General features: G+C 42.4%; 1 protein-coding gene across 1 annotated transcript in view; it reads left to right on the top strand.

Moving 5' to 3' along the window:
- The window catches only part of LOC136051430 (alpha-2-macroglobulin-like protein 1), a 31,231-nt gene extending 19,356 nt beyond the window's left edge, over positions 1–11,875 (top strand). The window contains 11 exon segments of the mRNA XM_065740872.1: positions 2,424–2,461; positions 3,553–3,604; positions 3,607–3,708; positions 4,051–4,103; positions 4,966–4,983; positions 5,503–5,662; positions 7,317–7,401; positions 7,824–7,897; positions 9,218–9,327; positions 9,744–9,800; positions 11,753–11,875. Coding sequence (XP_065596944.1) covers positions 2,424–2,461; positions 3,553–3,604; positions 3,607–3,708; positions 4,051–4,103; positions 4,966–4,983; positions 5,503–5,662; positions 7,317–7,401; positions 7,824–7,897; positions 9,218–9,327; positions 9,744–9,800; positions 11,753–11,875 — 872 coding nt within the window.
- Positions 11,876–13,921: the final 2,046 nt, after the last annotated feature.

Here is a 13,921-nt window from a genome sequence, read left to right as displayed (position 1 = left end):
AGTACTGGCTCTGTAATAGATCTAGTTCTTTAAAGAAAACGATAGAATCAGATTCATAGAATGATCTGAGTTAGAAGGGACCTTAAAGATTATTTAGTTCCAACTCCTCTTGCCATGGGCAGGAACATCTTTTACAGTTGCTCCAAGTCCCATACAACCTAGCCTTGAACCCTCCCAGGAATTGGTCAATGATAAGTTTCTCTCCTCTGCTCAGTCTCTTGTTGAAGTGGTATGCAGACATCAGCGCTTTCCCAGTGCTCTTCTCAGAGAGCCTCAATATTATTGCCTTCATAATTTCTTAAATGAGATTAATACATTAGAGCGATCTCCAAAGTATCATTGCACCTAGTCCTTAATCTGAACCATGAAAGTTTTCTTTCTTGATCATATATGTGGCCTTTACTAACTTCCTGTTCCTTCCTTTCCATTTTGTATTCTAACAATCTATGGAGGGCAGGTTTTGTGTTGCCACTATGTATGTCCTTTGCTCCAGATGAATACAGTACATTGTAATGAAGGATAGATCCTTTCCAGAACTAGAAACTGTGCAAGAACTTGCTGTATGCCGCATTTCAGAGACGTTGGTCAGGTCTGTGACACCTGTGCCAGTCAGTGCCTTCAATACATGTCCTTCAAATGTATGCTGCTGTGACCAAGATCTGGGTTTGCCTAAGTCAAGAAAGGAACAGAGAACGCACCTGGGCAAACACTGCAGGAGGAACATGGTGGGACAGGGTCAGAAAGCTCTCCTCAGTGCTGGCTTTTGGATAGCTTCTGTTAGAAGTCTGCCAACATCTGTCCCTCTCTGGCTATGACTTATTGTTTTATGGAAGACCTCCCTGGTGTTTTCTCCATGAAAATGCTTTAAGCTGTAGAGTGATTTAAAAATTGTTCTCAGTAACATGACCTTCCATTACAAGGATGGGAAGAATGTGTCCACTGAAAGAGAAAGGATGAAAGTCTTTCTTGCCTTGGAGCATAGGACTGATTTAGGCTGACTCAGAGCTGATTTCTGAAATCCTCTGAGAGAATTAATTAAGCTAACTGGCAGAGGTCCAGATGAGCCATGAAATTCACCTAGAATGAGACTAATTCACAACAGGTCAGACACCAACTTCTTCTGTGTGTAACAGAATGCATAGTTGCTCTCCGGTGTTAGTTAAATGGAGGTCAGTCTTCCAATCCTCAGCTGGAATAAGTGTACTGGGAGGCTTAGGAGCAGGTATCCCAGATTAACTGGAAATCTGTAGGTGTTCTGGAGCCTGATTTTGACACACAAAAAGATCCCAACTGCCTACTTGATTAATGTCATGTTAGAACCTACGTATGTAAAGATTATGCTGCATCAGCACTGTTAAACACAACTGAGAAATATTTTCAGGCACAGCACCATAGCTGTCTCTACTATAAGAACTGTTTCTGTCACATTTCAGCTCACCCTACTTAATGTTTCACATAAGCCAGAGATGTAGTTCATGAGTTAATGCAATCCATACACCACTCACAACAGATACTTTACATTGTGACAGTACTCCCTTGTTTAATCTGTGAGTTTGAAAGTGATTCACATGTTCAAAAACAGCAAAAACAGATGACATCTCTATACTTTCAACCTTCAAACCTAGCCATGAACACTGAAGAGCTCTTGTTCTGAGACGCCCTCCTTGCATTCATGCTACTGAAAATAGGTGTTGCAGAAAGACTAGCGGAGATCTCTTCTGATCAGTGAATGTTTTCATTTTATTCATGTGCAGGGAGAGAAAAGGCAAAGTTACTAAGCTAATTAGTGGATGATTGCTGATGCTGGTGTTGATATAGTGCTTCTTCATGTACCTGCAGAGAGTTGCTCCATGTTCTCAAGCTTAACAGTGTGTGGAGAAAATCGATTCAGAACTACTGAGCCTCTATTCTGAATCACAACACTGCCTGGTGTGTGCAGGGATGAGCTCTTCCTATTGGCTGCTCAGCAACAATTCATCTCCAGTTGAAACAAAGGGATGTAAAGCACAGGTGATTCGAACCTGTCCTGGGTCACTGATCAACAAAGTTGTGTGGCTCCATTTAATTTAATTTAATTTAATTTCATTTCATTTCATTTCATTTCATTTCATTTCATTTCATTTCATTTCATTTCATTTCAGTGCAGTTTCTCCCCTCCCCTCCCCTCCCCTCCCCTCCCCTCCCCTCCCCTCCCCTCCCCTCCCCTCCCCTCCCCTCCCCTCCCCTCCCCTCCCCTCCCCTCCCCTCCCCTCCCCTCCCCTCCCCTCCCTTCCCCTTCCCTCCTTCATCCTGCTGGTGATTCCTGCAGATCTCTGCTACCCATCCATTCAAGTTGCCTGCCTCCATATCACCTGTTATGAAGCAAAGATTCAAGTAAAGCTGATCCTGGAACACTTTGCAGGACATGACCTCTTAACGTGAAGGAACATTCAAAAGGAGAAGACTTTCATCTAAGTTCTGGGTGAGCCACCCTAGGCAAATTACATCTCCTCAAGAACTGTAAAACCAGGAATTGTAAAAGCCAGTGCTGACAAGGAGAGGCTCTACTTGGCCTTGGAGCGAGCCTACTAGGAATGAGAGTAGATGGTTCCTATGGATGTGAAACCGAGGACAGTATCTCTTGGTCAGCACTGAATTGCCCTTCTGGATCTAACTTGATCTCATTTGAAGTCACATTTCTTAAAAACTACCACACTACTTGATTCCTTCTCCTCTATTCCAGGCAAGATTAAGCAGCTTTAGCCCTTCTTCCAGGCTTGATGTACCCCTGGGCAATCTGATCTAGTGGGTCCTCCCCATGGCAGGGGGATTTAAACTAGTTGATCATTAAGGTCTCTTCCAACTCAAACCATTCTATGATTCTCTGAAAGACTTGTGCAGCTCCATGGGTAAATCACAAGGAAACGGTGGTTGGCACAACATACTCTACAGTTTCTGTCGGACCTGTAGTTAGGAAGCAGCTCAGCCCTCAGGAGCAGTTGGATGTAAGGGGATATGCTTGTTATTTCTAAATAGTGCCTTGCAGGTCATTCATTGTTGATGACCATTTGCACAATTAAAATTTGACAGTTACCCCTAAGTAATATCCCTTCTATTATACACTGTATTCTGTTCTGAGGCTGTGGTCTTTTGTTGCAGGAGCCATAAAGATCCTTTGGCATTCTGATCTGGCTTTCTTACTTGTACATGCTGCATAGTCTTGAAAGCCTAGCATTTGATGCAATGTCAAATAGCTCAGTGACGGTTCTTTGATTCTGTGCTACCATCTCCCATGTTTCTGGTATTTTCTTATCTTCCTGACACTCCCTTTCCTGTCTCCAGAGATGAAGTTACTTAAGCAGAGGGAAAAAGGATGGATTTGATCATAGGTGAAACCTCCTGATTTAGTGTAGGACTGAGTGAGATCACAATACCATGTGAATCCAGGTATTGAAGGGCACAGGTGAAGAGTAACTCGTTAGTTCTTTAATTTCCACTTTACTGTCAGTTCCTGCTAAGGGTCCACAGAAGTACTATTACTTGGTGGTTTCATGCTCTTCTGTCTTTGTACAGGTTGCACCTCTAGCTGATGGAACAGAGGCGATTGCCACTGTCAAACTGATTATCAAGGGGTCAGTATCAAGGAGAAGAAAAAGGTCCTGATCCACAAGGCAAGTAGTGGCACCTTCATTCAAATGGACAAGCCCATCTATACACCAGGGGAAACAGGTGAGAGCTGCATATGAGAGCAAGCATAGGTCCTAGAATCTTTGCTGATAAAATCATATGAAAAGACTGCAATTGCCTGAAAATCCTTGAAGGCCCTAGCAGAAGTTTTTGAGAAGACATCTCTTGTTGAAATGATATTTTCAATGCCTGTAATGTCCAATCTGTGGTGTCTGTGACACTACAGTAGACAATAGGTCATTTACTCATGCTATTTTAGAATGTCCATGTAAATGCTGTCAGATGTGTACAATGGAGACAGGACCTGAAGAAACAGAAAGAGTAGGTGTCTTCAGGGAAGGATCGGGATGTAACAAATATATTCCCTGATTTCCTTGACTTCAGTGAAATTTCATATTGTGAGTCTGGATGAGGACTTCATTGTGTTTAATGATTCAGTAAGCCAGCCCTGGGTTTTATGGAAGAGGCTCCCTATTCTGTCTGTTAATCCTACTTCCTTTTTCCTCTGCTTATCTGCTAAAGTTCTAACTGCTCCTTGTCCCCTGCATTCATTCTGATGAATGTCCAAAAGAGAATCTACTCAGGTAGATAGGCAGGTAACTCAGGGAGACAGAAATGATGTACATGTCTCTTGTTCCTCTTGATAAAATAGTTCTTAAAGCACAAGCATGGCACATACTGATTTACATGGTGATGTTGTCATATATGAGAAGTGAATAGTTTGGAAGTTGGAACATAGAAAATTCTGATGAGACATTTAGAAAAAACTCTTTCATTTTGAAGATTATCAGATGTTGAAACAGGTGCCCAGAGAAGGTATTTTTTTCCTTGGAGATGTAGATGTTCAGCACTTAACTAGAGAAGGCTGTGAGCAATCTGTTCTAATGAGATCAACTTTAGCCAGGGAATTGGACTAGATGACCTCTGGAGGTTCCTCCAAAGCTACAGGATCATGTACCCCTGTGACTCCTTTGAGATACTGCAGCTGGGCCAGATCTATATTGGTTTTTGCAGTGAGTCTTCCTGATAGAGGATGCTGCCAGGAAGTAAGTAGCATGTGCTAGGTGACCTTCAGGTTGATTTTTCCTTTCCCTGCTTCCAGGCTTTACTGTAATGAATCCACACTGTATTTCTCCTTTTTGGTGACATCTGCATTCTCTATACTGCTTGTTAGTGCTCTAAATTTCCAAGTCACTAGTTTCACACCCTTCACAAAAGGCTCTCCATCTGAAGTACCTTGTATGTGTTGCTGACACACATTTCTCTCTTTTAATGTTTGCACTTTTCTTTTCCTCCTAGATTTCCCTGTTTCTCCAGGTGAGCGATACTGAAATCTAATGTTACAACAATGTTAATGGCAGCCATTTCACTAGGCTATTCTTTTACAGTTCATGGTAGATTTTATAGATCTGTAAGTAGAATGGTAGAACACCAAGATTACTTAATATCTTAATAATCTAATATACTACATACAGCCTCTATGCCTGTTTTTGCACTTGTTATGTTATGATCTCAGTTATCTGAATGGAAGTCTGAGTTACTCCTGAAGTACAAAACTATAGACAAATAATTTTAGACCTTTATGTTAACATGTTAGAACTGTAAAGGATCTTTCCTTGAGATCATCATTCTCTAAATGTAAGTGTAGAAGAGGATTCACATGCGAACAGCAGAATCTAGCACTATATTATCTTCAAAATTTCTTGACTGCACTATGCCAAACCTTGTCCCTTAGCTATCTTTCTAACTTGCACTGAAATCTTGAAGCTAAGTTTCTATGGACTGTGGATCACTGAGATGCTAGAACAGTTGCTTCTTTCTCTCTTGTGGTTATAGGACCGCAAGAACAACTGCATAGAGCAGTGGCTGAATGTCGTCCCTCAAGAAGGTATTGTCAATCTGTCTTTCCAGCTAAGTGATGAGCCACTGCTGGGGACATATGTAATCAATGTAACCAATAGGAAAACATACGGCAGCTTTACTGTTGAGGAGTATGGTATGAGTGCATGGGGGATATGTCTGAAGTGCAAAGATGACTTTGCTCTCTATTCTAGGAATCTGAATTTTTATTTCATGATAACCATCCTGTGAACAAAGGAAGGAAGTAATAACATCACAGAGAAAAGTATCATTTGATGCTCAGGAGAAGGGATTATCTGGGACCTTGACAACAGTTTGTGGACTGGTTTAACCCGGTACTGTGATGACTGAGGCAGGGGACCCACAGGCCCACACCCCAGGGAAGAGGAAGGGAAAAAGGGAGAAGGGAGATGGGCCTAGGAGCAAAACAGTGGCAACAATTTGAGGAGGAAAGCTAATTTACTAAATACGATATCAGAAAGCAAAATAACACAATATAATACAACATAATTGGAATTGAGGCTAATGAATCAAATAAAATGAGCAAGAGAGAGAGTGTCCGATAAACCGAAGGCCTTACGCTAACACTGAAGGCGGACGGTTGCAACAAACACCCACTGCTGAGTCGATTCTGAAGGGAAGAGAGATGGTCCCGTGACCGCAGACAGTTTTTATCTTTCCCTCTGAGCAGAAACACGTAAAAATGCAAAGCATTGCACAGTCCTCTGGGGAATGTAGTTCTTCTCTTCTGAGACAGGCATATCTATAACTATCAATGATCCACGCAGCTGGAGCATTAACTCTTTAACTCAAAATACACTACATGATGTTATGATGTAGAAAATCAATAATACAACAGAAATCATAAAACCATGACAAACCTTCAATCATCATGTAGAAGGAACACTGTGCAAGGCCCTAGACCTTTGACACAGCTGATTCTTGTAGATGGCTGTATCAGACAAAATAAGGTCACTAGGATGGGGTTTTCAAGATAATATGAAGTCCAGTGACACTTAGTTTATCAAATAAACTTAGTTTATCTTTGCTGGGAAGTTAGTGCAAATAGCTGTCTGAAGCTGGGGAAAATCGACATAGAATTATAGAATTATTATAGAGTTATGGGATCATTAAGGTTGGAAAAGACCTTTAAGATAGTCTAGTCCAACTGTCCACCTACCACCAATATTTCCCACTAACCATGCCCCTCAGTGCCACACCCACACTTTTTTTGAACATCTCCAGGAACAGTGACTCCATCACTTCCCTGGGCAGATTGTTCTAGTGCTCAACCACTGTTTTGGAGAATCACAGAGTTGTAGGGGTTGGAAGGGACCTCTAGAGATCATCGAGTCCAACTGCCCTTCCAAAGCAGTCTCCCTAGAGCAGTTTGCACAGGTAGGCTTCCAGGCGGGTCTTGAACATCTCCAGAGGAGGAGACTCCACCACCTCTCTGGGAAACCTGTCACAGTGCTCCATCATCTGTACTGTGAAGAAGTTCCCATGCACATTTGTGCAGAATTTCCTATGCATGAGTTAGTTTTTCCTAACATCCAACCTGAAAATCCCCTGGCATGTTTGGATTTTAATTTTGAATGAACAACCAACCAGGGACTAGATGCAAATTTGTTAAAGAAATAATGGAAATATTCCCTTTCATGTTCTAACTGCCTTCCTTCTCAATTTTCTGTCTCTTATTCCAGCACAGTCTGTCTTTATGTTGATTCTACGGAAAGGCTGTCCTTGGTCAGTTTTTCCTACAGTTGTCTGTTTTTCCTTTTTCCTTAGAGTGTTGCCAAAATTTGAAGTGATCTTTGAGGCACCAGTGAAGATTTATGCGCTAGATAAAACTTTTCCACTTCAGATATGTGGCAGGTAAGGATTCTGCTTGGAGAAATGGGTTCTGTGCTAAATTCTGACCAGAGATGAGTACATTCAGAGACGAGTTCAGGTATCACGAAACTCAGAGGAAATTCACTCCACTTTATTTACAGCAGGCCAGAATATTCCATGGTATGTCTTTGAACCCTGATGCAAAACAAAACATTCTTAAAATTATTTGATTTCCCAAAATAGAGTAGTCTGATATTAATTTTATCACGAGGCTCTTGATCTTATATCATTTCAATGTTCTAGCTTGACCTTGTTAAAAGATTGGGTCTCGGGCCTGTACAACTACCATGTTTGTGATATATTGTGAATAGCTATTAATACGTTTGTTAAGGCTACACAAAGCAAGCCCCAGTGTTCTCTCAGTTCGTGTGAATGTCTCTTCTTTTCCTTGCTCTCCTAAACAGATACACCTATGGGAAAGCTGTCCAGGGGTTGGTTTATGTGAGCTTTTGTCAGAAGATGTCTCAGTTATTGACCAGTGAGCTGCTTAGCAGAAACTGAAAACCATTCAGTGACAGTTGTGGTAAGTTGCTGGAGTGTTAGCTGAAACAATAATGGCATCACAACTTGGTTTTGGCTACTTGACCACAGGTCTGCTGGCGCTGCCTCTTACTGTATCTGCTACGATACTGCGTATATCAAGTGCCTGCTCCACATTCTTGTCTGCTATCTGTAGCCTGCCTTGTTTTCCTATTGAATGGGTCTTAGTTAATTAAATGTATCATAGCATCTAGAAGACCAAACCCAGAGAAGAGAGGGCACTTCTCTGAAGAAGTCTTCCTCTTACATGGGCAACATGCTAGTGATGCTGATTCCTTTGTCAGATACAAGAGCTGGTGAGAAGCCCCTATCTTGCAAACCCACATGACACTGCAGGAGTTGAGAATTTTCCATGCTGAAGGCCATGAATGTCATAGACTTTGTGCAGCCTTCTTGGACCTTCTATCTTGCTGCTTGATTTGTGAGGAAAAAAAAAAAGAAAAAAAAAAAGATCAGGTTCTGCAGTCACAGACAGTAGCTAAGCCCCAAAACAATAAAATCTCAAGACTATTCAAGTGTCACATTTGTATATTCCTTTAGCCTTCAAGTGTCATCCTTCCCTTTTCTCATTTTCTGTTTCCTGCCTTGGGACTTACTTTCTCTCTTATGTTTTACACCTTTTCTGGACCGTTTCTGGATCGTCACCAGATTGATCTGGTGCTTATTTTCTTATTTGAGCCCTGCATTGCTGTTTCTGCCCCATTTGGGAAATTCCTGATATAAATGCATTGATCAGACCTGCTTTCCTCTCTCTGGGATTTCAGACAGACAAGATGGGTTGCTTCTTCACAAATGTGACCCTGTCCTTCAGCCAAGACTTCTGGTACTATCAGGACAGCATAGTTGCAGAAGCCTCACTGTTGGAGGATGGCACAGGTAATTCTGGAAATATCTCTGGGAAGAGGCATGTGAAGAGACACTAGTAGTAGCAAGAATGCCACAGACTAGCGAGAGCTCTTAAGTTTTTAAGCCCATTGAGGCCTGTCATCTAACCTCATGGGTATTGGCAGAGCCACAGATTCCTGAAGGCATGACACACTCAGAGTGTCTGTGGTCTAACTTCATTTAGTAAAGCTTAGGCATCTTTCTAAGGAACAGAAAAAGATGAGAAGGAGACCAGATACCCAGAGCCTTGGTGTCAAATATGTATTCACATGTGCGTGAGTATTACCAGTGGTTTATTCTGCAGGCAAATTGCTGCCAGTTGCTTGGTTTCCTTGGTTTCCTCTTATGTTTCTGTCTTACTGCTTTCATTCAGAGATACAGGTCAATGCTTGCTATAAATTATTCATCTCCAAGATTAGTGGGATGGCCTTGTTTGATGATGTGAATTCTTACTACCACGCTGCAGAAATGTACAGAGGGAAGGTAATTCCCAGTTACAACCTTTTGGAGTCTGCTAGCTGCCATCTTCTCCAACCCTACCTCTAGCAAGGGTTGAGATATTCAAAAGTGAGAAAAACATCCACGACTTTCATTTGCCAAATAAACCTTGAGTAGTAGCAGCTGCTGGCATGCACTAGGGGATATAAACCCAAGGATTTGGAATTTCAGCAGCCAGGAGGCCTTTTGCAGTGAAGGGGTCTTGGGATTTTGTCTTTGTCTAAATGGCACACATGAATCAACAGGGTAGTGCATGTGATAATGGGAGGTTACTGGTAGCAGAGTTGATAGAGACTGGAAGGGTGACCTTCCTGGCTCTGGAAATACTGCTACTGGCTTGGAAGAGATTCTATCCACTGAACAGTCTTTTGTGCTTCTATCACTCACCATTATATTCTCAGATCATAGAGACTGACTACAAAGGCAAGGCACTGAAGTACAAAAAAGTCCTCCTTGCAGTAAGTTGTGGTAAGCAGCACTTTCCAGCAAAAGTACTGTCATGGTTTTATGATTTTTGGTATTGGTATTCCACATCATAACATCATGTAGTGCATTGAGAATTAAAGAGTTAATGCTTCAGCTCTGTGGATCTTCAATAGCTATGGGTATATGTGTCTCAGAAGAGAAGGACTACGTTCCCCAGAGGACTTAATGTTGCTTTGTATTTTTACGTTTTTATGCTCAGAGGGAGAGATAAAAACTGTCATGGGACATTCTCTTTCCTTTGGGATTGACTCAGCAGTGGGTGCTCACTGCCGTCTAACCTTCAGTGTTTAGCGTAAGACCTTCAGTTCTTGGACGCTCTCTCTTTCATTTCATTTGATTTATTAGCTTCATTTCCAATTATATTGTATTATATTGTTTTATTTTGCTTTCCGATATCTTAGTTAGTAAATTAGCTTTTCTCCTCAGATCGTTGCTGCTGTTTTGTTTCTAGGCCCAGCTCCCTTTTCTCTTTTCCATTTTCCCTTTCCCTCTTCCCCTTTCCTGGAGCATGGGTCCCTGTACTAATCATCACAGAACCAAGCTGAACCAGCCCTTAAAACATTGACAAGTACATCACTGGGAACACTGGAACAGCTTCATTTAGCTTGAACGCAACTCCTTAGAACAGTATCTCAGCCTCCCTGGAGGAAAGTGAGGAAAAGTTTGTATAATTGCCTATGAATATGAGGGATAAGCATACTTCTCAGTGCTATCTACTGCTCCACAGACATCTCTCCTGTTCCTTTCTGACTAGAATTCCAGCTCAAAACACCTCAGCGTGTTATGAATCTTGGTGCCCCTTCAAAGCTTATTCTTTGTATCCCAACAGATCTCATGAACTCTTTACACATAGGTGGATATGATGGTGTTAAAAGCTGGCCTGAGCTTTCTAACATGCAGCAACTTGATTTGCAACTGACTTGCTTAACTAATGAAATAATCTGTTGTGTGTGGTTTTTGTTTTGTTTGTTTGGTTGTTGTTTTTTTCTGTTGTCCACCTCTCCCAGACCCCATTTAAGGGCTGACCACCACTGGGGAAGGATGTCTTGTTGGAGAACCTTCCTGTGTGGAGTTTCAGGCAAGCCTTGACCTTTGGTGACAGATGACTCCCTCTTAATTTACTAGGTATCTTTATGCCATCTGGGTTATCCACCTAAAAATACACTGTCCATCTTGATTATACTGTTTGGGTAATATTCGTTCTGGGTCATCACCCTACGGGGAACTATTCTTTATGGTATTCACCCTACATTACCCTTCAGCACTCAAGGGTGCACCTCTGCCTGCCTACCCCACTTCGCCAGGTCCCCCTAAGCAATAGGTTTGGGGTGCTAGAAACTAATGAGGAGGTGAATGGGGAGATGAGGTAGGATCTGCCTATTAGGGGGACTAGGGTGAGGTGGTTTTCCCCAGATGCCTTGAGATTGCCTCTGCCAGGAAAGACAGTAGGGTAATTTTGGGAGGTGATTCCCTTCTCAGAGGAACGGAGGGCTCCATGTGCAAACCTGACCTGTAGGGAGGTGTGTTGCCTCCCTGGGGCCCAGGTCAGGGACATCACCAAAAAACACCCAGATCTGTTTTGATCATCTGATTATTATCTGTTATTGATAGTCCAGGCAGGCAGTGATAAAATCACTCAGGGAAGTCTGCAAACTATCAAAAGGGATTTCAGGGATTTAGGGAGGGCCTCGATGGGATGCATCTATGTGTGCTGAAGGAGTTGGCAGAGGAAAAAAAAATTAATAAAAATACACTAGTTCCTCTATAGCCTAACCTTTGCCTTCCCTGCTTAGAACTATGGATATCAAACACTGCCCTCACTTGTTTATTCTTCACAAAATTAAGAGGTTGAAGTGATTCATACTGGAGACTTGGTGTGCATGCTTCCACCTGCCTTGTGATCAGCTCTACTGATTGCCCCCAGAGATACAAATCCAAGCCTTGTCCAGAGGAGGGTAACCTAGCTGGTAACAGTGCTGAAGGCATGTCCTATGAGGAGAAGCTAAGGACACTTGAGTTGCCCATTTTGGAGAAGGCTGAGAGATGACCTTACTGCTCTCTGCAGATCCTTAGGATGGGAAGCAGAGGGAGATGCTGGGCTCTGCTCCTGGGAACTGACAACAGGATGTAAACTACACAGAGATGCACTAGGGTAGGGTCAGCCTAGACATAAGGAAACATGTCAGAGGAACTCACTTCCTGGGTGTCTCCTGGCCAGGAGTAGCTGGTGATGGTACTGGTAATGGGAAATGGAGTTGGGGCTGAGTTGGATGAAATATGCAAAACAAGACTGTGACTGTTTTTGCTGGTCCATCACTTGTTTAATGTTGCTTTCATTGTCTGTGAGTTATTTTGGGTTGTCTGTTCAGTATTTGAGTTTCCAATCAGTTAGTAAGTCCAGAACTTCAAATATATTTGGCTCCACTTCCACAAAACTATAGGAGCCAGGATGCCTGGCTTTGACACTGTGACAAGAGATCTTGAAACAATTGTGGGTCTACTGTGAAAAAACAAATATCATTCGAGATTGTTCAGTGGGCACTGCCTGTACTTATTAAGAGCCATGGAAAGAAATTAAGGGCAGCCTAGTGTCGAGAGTGATTCACTTTCTTGCTCTGGTTCCTGTTCATTTGTTTATCCAGGTGTGCCTTTTTTTTCTCAACCATTGGCACCAGAATCACTTAGCACATAAAAAGCTCTTGAAAGAAAATAACTAAAAAATATATTTGATCCCTTTTAGTGCATCAGCCTTTCCAAAATAATATTTAAAAAGCAACAATTCCTAGAACCCCAAAATTCAAGAGCTTAGTGTGATAGATGAGAACAGATCAGTAATGCATTTTGATAGGTAAAGGAAAAAAAATTCTTAACTAAGAAGTGCTACGAGAAGCAGAATTTCTTTTGAATTGTGGTTGCATGTTCAGGTAGAAGTTCAGTATAAACAGTAGGTTAGCAGGTTTAAAAATGGTATATGGAAGAAGTTACCAACATCAAGTTGGACCTGTTGGAGCAGGTCCAGAGAAGGGTCACAAAGATGATCAGAGGGCTGGAGCACCTTCACTACAAGGAGAGGCTGAGAGAGCTGGGGCTTTTCAGCCTGGAGAAGGTTCCAGGGAGAAGTTTTCCATTACCTGAAGGGGGCCTACAGGAAAGACGGGAATGGACTTTTTAGAAGGGCATGTAGCAACAGGATGAGAAGAAATGGCTTTAAACTGGAAGAGGGTAGGTTTAGACTAGATATTGGGAAGAAATTCTTTACTGTGAGGGTGGTGAGACACTGGAACAGGTTGACCAGAAGAGCTGTGGATGTCCTCTTCCTGAAAGCTTTAAAGGCCAGGCTGGATGAGGCTTTAAGCAACCTGGTCTAGTGGGAGGAGTCTCTGCCTGCAGAAGGGGGATTGGAACTAGATGATCACAAAGGTCACTTCCAATCCACATAATGCTATAACTCTATGATTCTGCGTGTTGCTATCATGTAGGGCCAGAGCCACACTCTATTAATAGCTGGAGAAAACCCTATAGGACTAGAGCCGTGCAGTTCTTGACCTGCCTGCTTGAGGTTCAACCCCCACCTCTACTGGTGAGTGAATGCATAAATTAGCCCTGAACTGGGTCATGTAGGGATGTGTGATATAGCTGGTGTGAACTGTAGTTGCTAGATTTCCTTTCAAACTGAAACATCTGTAGGGATAGACAAGAATTCCCGTTCTTCCTGCTCTCTGGGCTATCTTGCTGAGCATGGGAGCACTCTGCAAAGGAGCAGAGTGCTATGCATACATATTTTTTGTGCCTTGCATCCTCCCCAGGACTGAGACCTGTCTCAGGAGATGCAAACTCCTAAAGTTTGAGGACACCGTGACCACAACAATACACCTTGAGCTCCACCTGAGGGTAATTGCCAAGGAATTGTGCAGCAATCCATCTTGAGACAAAACAATACAATAGAAGCTGCAACTGGAACAAAGAGCAGGGTCAGAGCAGTGAACAGGAAAAAAACTGTTGCTTAAAAAAAAAATTAAAAGCAAGCTTCTGTGAATGGTGCTAGTGCATCCACAGGGGAGTAGGAAAGCAGAGAGCTTGGAGGCCAGAAAGA

Source organism: Cyrtonyx montezumae, unplaced genomic scaffold (genome assembly GCF_038088225.1).
Source record: "Cyrtonyx montezumae isolate F1298 unplaced genomic scaffold, pur_monq_1.0 scaffold_3, whole genome shotgun sequence".
Classification (NCBI taxonomy): domain Eukaryota; kingdom Metazoa; phylum Chordata; class Aves; order Galliformes; family Odontophoridae; genus Cyrtonyx; species Cyrtonyx montezumae.
The sequence above is the reverse complement of the archived record's forward strand: the minus strand, read 5'-3'. Positions and strand labels throughout refer to the sequence as shown.